Source organism: Photinus pyralis, unplaced genomic scaffold (assembly GCF_008802855.1).
Source record: "Photinus pyralis isolate 1611_PpyrPB1 unplaced genomic scaffold, Ppyr1.3 Ppyr1.4_LG1, whole genome shotgun sequence".
NCBI lineage: Eukaryota > Metazoa > Arthropoda > Insecta > Coleoptera > Lampyridae > Photinus > Photinus pyralis.
This window is the reverse complement of record NW_022170249.1, coordinates 18,939,108-18,948,506: the sequence shown is the minus strand read 5'-3', so window position 1 is coordinate 18,948,506 and position 9,399 is coordinate 18,939,108. Positions and strand designations below refer to the sequence as shown.

The 9,399-nt window shown below is 35.7% G+C and overlaps 1 protein-coding gene across 1 annotated transcript; it reads right to left on the bottom strand.

The window, feature by feature from the left end:
* Positions 1–3,263: 3,263 nt before the first annotated feature.
* Positions 3,264–6,099, bottom strand: LOC116160247 (eIF-2-alpha kinase GCN2-like). The gene is made up of 6 exons (XM_031473398.1): positions 5,700–6,099; positions 5,307–5,654; positions 5,096–5,259; positions 3,859–4,078; positions 3,617–3,774; positions 3,264–3,563 (listed from the first exon to the last, which is right to left on the bottom strand). Exons 1-6 carry the CDS (start codon positions 5,838–5,840, stop codon positions 3,437–3,439), a joined length of 1,158 nt encoding a protein of 385 aa, XP_031329258.1. The 5' UTR covers positions 5,841–6,099; the 3' UTR covers positions 3,264–3,436.
* Between the last annotated feature and the right edge of the window lie 3,300 nt (positions 6,100–9,399).

Sequence of the window (9,399 nt, the reverse complement as noted above, 5' to 3'; positions counted from 1 at the left end):
ATTAGGTACATTTCTGCATGAATCACTGATAAAATAATGTCCTTGTTCTTGTCTGTTCGGTGGCAGCGGGGCGCGAGTGTGTTTTGTTACCATATGCACTATGCAGTTTCTATTTTTATCTGCAATGTGCACACTGCACAGGGTGCTCTCTTTATCAGGTGTATTGAATATTTCTTTTACACTTGAGAAACGCATGACAAATATTTCAGAAGTGCCTCCGGTAGTCTTTTATTTCTTGCTTTGAGAGAAATACGATGCATTAAAAGCTTCTCTTTTTTTGGGAGTTTCGCGGTCACAAGCTGCGAAAGCACTATATAGTTCCGGAAGCGTGCCGTGCTGGGAATGGGTTAGGTTCCGTTCTAGTTCCCGTGACGTTTCAGAAAATTTATTTATTACTTTATTAAAACTTCAATCTCAGATGCGATTTCAGGATTTTAATTTGGAAAATAATGTACTTTGGTTTGTGTAGAAATACATGCCTACAGGCTGCAAAAGTGCAAACTCGGTGTACTTAACCTACCAGTTTTGGTTTGCGATTTGTTTCATAAAGATAATTTGGACATCATTTGCATCTGCAATAAATATTTCTACACATTCCTAACCTAAGATTTAGTGCTTGACCAGCCAAAATGCATAATGCACAAAATTTAGAGGTTATGTTGACGCTCCATCACAGAGGTTTTTTTTATCTCGCTGCCGCTTCATATCATAGTGGCTTCATGATGCCGTTCGTAATTTGCTCCAGTGATCACGTGACCTTTTGCACCGTACCATTGACCTCTTTTTTATTTGGATCATAGTCCGAGAGCTGGTAACATATTTTTGGGTACGTATTTGGGGCACGCTGAAAACTTGTCCAATACTTCTTCCAGAATTCCACATCTGGCTGAGGAGAAGCGGGGCTAACACCTTGCCAGGCGCCTTCAAAATTTGAAAAAATAATGTATGGTATGCCCAGTCAAGTATCTGTTAATGCGTAAGTAGTATGTGGATGATCTACACACTGACACACTGTCATCAGAATTAGTTGTAATGGAAGCAAATAGTTGCGTGTGTTACAGGTTTTGAAAATTCGCCCAATTAAAAATTTTCATTTAAATTTGGGAGGAGCTTAACTGCATCTGTTGGGTGAACACAAAATAGGTGTACCTACATGTATTTATTGCGACCCATTGGCCCGTATGAATAAAAGGAAGCAAATGCTTATACTTGCTAAATTCAAAGTAAATACTCGTAACTGCCCCTTCATACTGGTCTGTTTAGCATAGTTTAGCAGCCCTGCACTGCGTCCTGTCCTTCTGCTCAGCAGCGCTGCTAAGTCACCCAGTGTGAAGGAGTACTTACGAGTATTTACTTTGAATTTTGCAAGTATAAGCATTTGCTTCCTTTTATTCATATGGGCCATTGTTGCGGCCAGTATACCCTTCAAATCAGGAGTCCCTTGGCCCTGCGTCATTGATATATGTGAATCAATTTCAGAGAAGTTTTTTTATCGATTTCCCACATTTGATAGTTGTTACAGTGTTTTAGCGTATGTCTAAAATTGATTCACAAATCAATGACGCAGGGCCACAGAGTCCTAATTTCAAGCGTACATTATTTTTTCAAACTTTGAAGGCACCTGGCGTGTTAGCCCCGCTACTCCTCAGCCAGGTCTGCAATTCTGTGTTTGGGTATTATTGGAGTATTCGACAAGTTTTCAGCTTGCCTCAAATACGTACCCAAAAATGTTACCAGCTCTCCTACTATCAGTACACAGTACGTTCTGCAAGGTTAGTATATTAAGGCGGCCCCACATTACATGGCAAACTAGACGAACGTTGGTGATGCGTCGCTTTAATTTGTACATGTTAAATAATTTTACACTTTTGGCGTTTATTAACGATCCTAGAGATCGTTTATAATTTTGTATTGCTGTCTGTCGTCTGTCTGTTGGTCTGTCCGTATGTTCCTTTGTCTGTCTGTGTGAACGATAACTTTGTTTAGAAATGTCCGATCGCTTTCACATCTCCGTTAGTTATGAACTGAATTGCATGAAATTCAATATGGGCTTAGCTTCAGTCATATAATACGCAATGCCAAAAGTTGAGTTGAATCGATTCAAAATTCACCATTTATAAACCGAATTGCAAACCTTTTTATTTATAAAAGTATTTAAGTGAAATTTGAGACATAGGTGCTTGGAATAAAGGAAAATCTAACGCCAGTTTCAAAATTTGGTTTTTGCGCATGCGCAGTGCCAACTTTTTTTATTTATGGAAGCATTTAAATGAAATTTGATACATAGGCACTTGGAATAAATGAAAATCTAACGTTAGTTTTAAAATTTAGGTTTGCGCATGTGCAGTTCCAACTTTCTTATTTAGAAAAGCATTGAAATGAAATTCTTCTTATAAACTGAAATTGAAGTAGCACGTCAAAAATGGATTGCACATGTGCAACGCTATCTTTCATATTTGTGGCCGGATTTTTATGATTTTAACAGATGTTGCGTCTTACAAATGGGAAATGAATGCAAGTGGAAATGCGCTTTTTGTAAATCGTTACGATTACTTTTTTGTAGTTTTTCGTTTCTTGTAAAACGAAAAAATGTTCAGCTTGTCGGCGCCTAATTTGATGCAACCAAAATAACATGCGCACGCATTCTCCACTGTCAATTCGAGTACGCTTTATAGGTTATGATGAAGAGATATTAAATTCGGCCGCTATTTCCCTTCAGATTCTTATGGGATTTTCTTCCACAAAAATTAATTCAGTTTCATATCCTCGGTTAAAACTGAGGGTTGTTTACAGTGTCTTATGTCAATGTGCATCGCATTTAAACAATCCGTCAACCGCTAACTTAAAGGTTCAATTGAATTCGCAGGTGACCTAATGACCTGTGCAAGTTCTGAAAGAAATTTACAAATATTGAAGCGATGGAAACAAACAAGAGCTAAAAAATAGGAATGAAAATATAAATATCAAGCTAAACCAAGAACGTGTAGACAAGTAGAAACATTGAAGTTAATAGGAGTATGGATTGAGACGGTAAACTGGGAGATGCAATACCTGTAACAGTTACTCACGTTCCACCATACATCTTTTGTTCTTTATAAAAATGACAGCCTATTAGAAACAAGAATGAGAGAAATTTTAACATAAAGTTTACAAAAATGGTGCAAACAAGGTCAATTTTTTAGCACAAAAACGTCTACGGACAAGTGACCGATTGAAGGTGTTATAAGGGAAAAGGTCAATCTGCAGAATTTAAAAATGATCAATTTAAAAAATACTTATCATTTATATAAATACGTTCAGGTCACAATTTTATAGATATAATGATGTACTTTTTGTGGCAAAGCAGTTTTACTACCTACTCTTATTACTAGTCACAATATACAGCAGCTGTAAAAATAAAAAGTCTTCAACCTAACCAGTAGTTCATGGATTGCTTTTATAAAAACATCTTATAAAAATAATCACTTATACTGTATAAAATTAAAATTGCGTTGGTGTGTTTCAACTTGAGCTCATACATTTCGTCACATATTTCCATTAAATATTTTTTATGCCTTTGGTGTCTGTAACGTAAGAATAAGTTATCTTTACAATCGCAGAAACACTAAGCTTTTACCTTTCAATTACAACCTTCAATGAGTTCTGAAATACACGTTCAGATTCAAAATCTAAGTACGAAGTTAAACTACGGATTACACTGGAGTCCACACTCAACGCTAACACAATCACTTCTCCCGACAGCCGTTTAAATAAACTGTCTAATTGGGATTTTATCTGAAACAAACAAACCAAATGTTTCATTTGAATCTGATATGCAAGATAAGTTTTAGGTAACTGGAAAATAATAAAGCAAACTACCTGATTTTCGTATCTTTTTCTCGTGTTCGCCGATAATTTCTCCATTGTAACAAAAAGGATTGATACAATAGCTTCATGGCTATCGCCACTACTGATTCTGCTATCATTCTTAATATTACTTAAAGGAATTACATGTTCTGCACATCCTTCGTTCCACAGTTTTATTACTCTTTGCATATTTTCTACTAAATCCGGAATTTTAACTACTTTTTCTTGAAATCTGAAAAAAAATTTTAAATAAATTTTTGTGATCTTCAAATACATTCTCACAAATAACAAGTATAAATTGTGCACAACCCTTGTGCAGGTAAAGCGCATTTTTTTTAAACACCCCGACGAAATTTCTTCCATAAATGAGAAAGTTGGCACTGCACATCCTACACAAAACCAAATTTGAAAAATGGCGTTACATTTGCTTTTATTCCAAGTGGTTATGTATCAAATTTCATTTAAATCCCTCCATAAATAAGAAAGATGGCACTGCGCATGCGCAAAACAAAATTTTCAAACTGGCGTTAAATTTGGTTTTATTCCAAGTGACTATGTATCAAATTTTATTTAAATGCCCAATGGTTATATTTCTTCCAAACGTCCCAATCGCCCTTTGTAGGTATTTTCCTTTGACAATTCACTCTTAAGATATAAGGAATTATAACCGATTACGACAAGGGATCGAGGAGGAAGACTATGGTTAGTATAAATTAATTCCTTTCGTTGAGACCTTTCATGACAGTACCATGAAGGATAAAACTAGTTCCCCCCCCCTTCCCACTCCACCCCTTACTTTAATAAAAGGACAGAAAGAAGGGCAGTAGTTTGAAGAAAACTGTTCCTTTCAATGAGACCTTTCATTAGAATACCATGAAGGGTAAAACATGTGTTCCCCCCTCCCCTCCCCATTTCCTATAGTTTAACTTGGCACCACTAAAGGCATGCGTATGCAAAATCTGAGACCAATTGGTTGTCGTATGTAAAAGTTATGCACGTTTTACTTTCAAAAACAGCATCTCAGGCCCCCCTTTTAGACAGCAAAATTTGATCCCCGTCTGGCACACCTTCAAGGTATAGGGTACCTACTACAAAAAATTCCAGGACTCTAGGACCATTCCCCTACAAGTAGTTCAAAACAGTAGAAGTGGGACTGACAAAACGCAAACAATAGCACATTTTTTTAATGCGCTAAAAAATGTTAAGCAAGGCCATTGGTAGGTAGTTTGTGATTAACATGGCTACTCACCTATCTCTATCCCAGCTGCGAATTCTTACGGTACCCTTCTCAGTTTCTTTTAATATAATTATATGAGAAACGCTAAGTTCAGTACATTGCTCTTGAATTTCTTCGAGACTGCTTGCCTCAATTAAACAGCAACGAATACCAGCAGCCCACAGATCAGTTAAAACCTAAAAACACTAATGCATAGGACCATTACAAGTTCTCGTTTACTCACCAGAAACCTTTCTCTAGGCGCAATTTTGTTACCTAAAGAGCACACAACAGCATCCAGGTTGCTAGTTGTCGCCTCACTGAAATCACCGCCCTCTTGAACAGCTTGGATTAACTTATCGAGCGATATAGAAATCCCAACTGCCGATTGCTGCAGTTCTTTATTTAACATAATAGCCTCTTCTTTAACATTGCGATAACTCGCAATCATACCATCGTACCTGCCACCAGCAGCGAGCACGTCCATTCCACCTCGCCTTCTCTTTTTTTTTAATTCACACACAAACTGGCACATCATGCCCGAATACTGTCGAACATTAAACAGTAAGCCGGGAGCAATGACAACGTTAAACTAAAAAGAACCCATTGGTAAAAGTGCAGCACGGTATCGACTTACATTAACGCCGAGCGCTTCCGCATTTTGTATGATGATCTTCAACTCCTGCAAGCCTTGCTTGGCTAACGTGCTTGCTTCGGTTGATTTTTTTCTAGTTATAATCTGAAATGCGCTCATTATTTTCGGGAACGTGTTTTCCATTTCTATAAGATTGAAAAGGGTGGTAATGGAATTATCCGACAGACCTAAACTGATCAGGTGAGTTTTTACTTGTAATTTCACTTTGCCTTCCTAAAATGAACAAAGCATTAGTAAGATGTCGGTAGCATTTAAATTTGGATAATCGTGCAACCCAAATTGTTGTCTAAAATTCCAAGACTGTGACATTAATAATCGATTGCTGTCTAAGAATACTCAAAGACTACCATATATAAGACAAAGGCAATGGTTCTCAATATGATACAATTTATTATTTTCCAAACGAGCATATAATAAATAAATAAATAAATAAATAAATGGCGCACTCGGTCGAATACCAAATCCAGCAAACTTTAGACTCACAGTTATTTTAGTTCTATGTTAACTTTAATATCTTTTATTTATATTTATTTTGAGTTCTCAATTTTTATAATAATAATAATACCTTTATTTGGTTACATATTGCACCCATATTATCAACTCAGTAAACAAAAACAATTACAAGTGAGTACATTGCGAGAGCAATAGCAACTGAAAGGGCGAAGTTCAGATAGTAGTTGCCCAAGCTCCTACATCTGCTCTTCCACTTAACCCATTTTACATAAATATATATTTAAAGAACGAAAGACTTTAAGCTTTACAAAATATGATACAGAATTTAGCTAGCGTGTATTTACAGGATCGTTTTCCTTTTGAGATCAGCCGGAAACAAAAGTGTAATTTATAACGGGCGATCAAAAATGGGTTGCTGTCGAGTGACCTTTGGAAGTTCAAGTTAAGTGCGATTTCCCATGTAAACAAAAATTCCAAAGGTGACTCGACAGCAACTCATTTTTGATCGCATAGTACTATATTTATAATAATTAGCTAAAAGAAATAGGTAAACACATGTATACAACTTTCGAGGGTCAATCTCAATCTCTAAGTAGATTTTCTAGTACAACTTGATTGCACTTAATTCTTTCAATCCTGTAAAGGTTACCACAGACATAGTTTGTCGTCAAGGTTTGGACTGCGCAGTCCAATCCCTGGAATTTTCAACACTGTGTGTGCTGTACACCGGTGGACTGTACAGTCCATAAAATCCTATTCAAAAAACCATTATGAATAATGGCACAGACCTCTTTCAACACGTTTGGCGTGTGTGGTAGAATCATTGGTTAATTTATCAGTTTTCCGCTGTGCACCGTTCATGATTGTGAAATAATATAAACCTTCAATTTGTGGAGGGACTTCATATACAAAAGTGAGACTTGTCTTTGGCAAAAGTGTGAGGAATACCACGCACGACAGGAATATTTGCTTCTCTTCATTAGCCATTCCTTCCCCCAGGCACTTCTTTCAATACGCTTTTTTTTTAGTTTTACTGCGCTTCTTCACCATAATCCAACCAATTATCGCCAAAGTATCGTCGTCAGTAGATGCCATTATTATACAAGTTTTTAAACTTGCAGTTGAAAGTTGAAATAGAAACTGGAAATTTGGTTCATAGCCATAATCAACCATTGCAAATTGAAATAAAATAATTTCAAGATGGCGCCGCTTCCGTAAAATGTTAAATACAAAAGTTGTAGGGTTTATCACAAATCGGCAGAAAATGTAGAGTAAAAAACATATGAATATCGCAAAGTTAGTAAAAAATGCAAGTGTGGTAAATTTGTAATGGAATGCCCTGTATATTTTTCAAAAATTGAATAGATCTTTCCTTTCTGATTTCAAAAAAATATACTTATATGTTGACATTTGCTTTAGCCGTTTTTGAAATATTTGCATTTATAGTAGTTGCCATAGCAAAACAAATGGTCATTATTAATTAATATATTATTTTTACACTGGAAATAACATAGAGCAACTTTCCTTTTTAATATTTATTTCAATAAACAAAAACTAGGTAACCAAAATTTACAAATTCTAGATATGATCACTTTCTTTTCACAAACCTCTAAAGTAAATGTCTACATATTATATATGTTTGAAATCTATTCAATTTTTGAAAAATATACAGGGCGTTCCGTTAAATATTTACCAAATTTGCGATATTCATGTTCTCTTACTTTACATTTGATGGCGATTTACGATAAAACCTACAACTTTTGTATTTAAAGTTTTTCATATCTCTTATAATAACCGCGCTACGCGATATCTAAATTTACTAAATAACCCTGTACTCTGAGTAAATGACTGACATTGACATGACGCACATCTAATTTTTGCAGTATCAGTTGTGTTTGCCTTTAACAGAAGAATCTGTGATTAAAATTTCAAAAAGATATCTCGATAAATAACAGTTGATAATAATCTGATGTTTACAATATGCGATACGTTTGTTTACACTAAAAGCAACTTTTGTTAAAATTTCAAAGAAATATCTCCATAAATAAGAAAGTTGCCATTGCGCAGTCTGCGCATGCGCACATCTGATTTTTACTATATGCGATATGTTTGCTTTCACCCCAGAAATATGTGGTTAAAATTTCAACAAAATATATTAATTAATAAATTAAACAAATATAAACGAGCTCCTGGGTCTGGCTATAGCATGTGCAAAACCAAATTTTAAACCTGATGTTAGTTTTGCTTTTATTTAAAGTGTATATGCATGAAATTCCAAGTGGCTATGTATCAAATTTCATTTGAGTGCCTCCATAAATAAGAAAGTTGGCACTGCGCATGCGCAAAACCAAATTTTGAAAATGGCGCTACATTTGCTTTTATTCCAAGCGGCTTTGTATCAAATTTCATTTGAATGCCTCCATAAATAAGAAAGTTAGCACTGCGCATGCGCAAAACCAAATTTTGAAACTGGCGTTAAATTTGCTTTTATTCCAAGAGGCTATGTATCAAATTTCATTTAAATACCTTCATAAATAAGAAAGTTTGAAATTCGGTCTGTAAATGGGCGAGATGCGCAAAGGGCACTGTGAATGCTGATCGATTAGCCTCAACTTTTGGAATTGTGTTTTATATGGCTAAAGCTATGGGCACATTGATTCATGCAATTCGGTTCATAACTAACGGAGATGTAACGGTTCGTTAATTTCCGTCGTATGTTATAATAATTTGTATATAAATTGGTCCTTATGAAGCTTTACTAGTTCATTGTAAAACTGGCCGAATCTAGAGTTGAGTGGTAGAACAGCCCTAGGCTGAACTTCGCCCTAAAATCAAGGCTTTGATTAATGTGTATACACAAAGATGACATAAAGACCATATTATTATTATTATTATGTCAAAAGGGCCTAATTTATTTTTTGGGCTACATTGCCAATTCACGCACTCCGATCTACAAATTTAATAAAGAATCCACCTGCAAAATTTCATCGTAATCGGTCCATTCTTTTATGAGATGAGTTATCGGAAGTCGACATTGCAAAGTCTGCGCATGCGCAGTTGAATTGTAAAGATTTTCCTTGGCTACGCTACCAAATGCAAAAAGAACGAACTTAATATCTTGAAAACTGTAGGAGTAGTTAAGGTCTCGGACAGACGGATGGACAGAGAAAGTGGCTGCAATAGCGCAGCCAACTTCGTTGGAAAATGCGCTAAAAATAGCAACATAAAA

Coding starts and splice junctions, on each gene's coding strand:
- LOC116160247 (XM_031473398.1), bottom strand. CDS start 5,840: ATGGAAAACACGTTCCCGAAAATAATGAGCGCATTTCAGATTATAACT. Junction 4,079..5,095: donor CGCAGCTGGGATAGAGATAG/GTGAGTAGCCAT, acceptor ATTTTTTTTCAG/ATTTCAAGAAAAAGTAGTTA. Junction 3,775..3,858: donor GAAAAAGATACGAAAATCAG/GTAGTTTGCTTT, acceptor TGTTTGTTTCAG/ATAAAATCCCAATTAGACAG.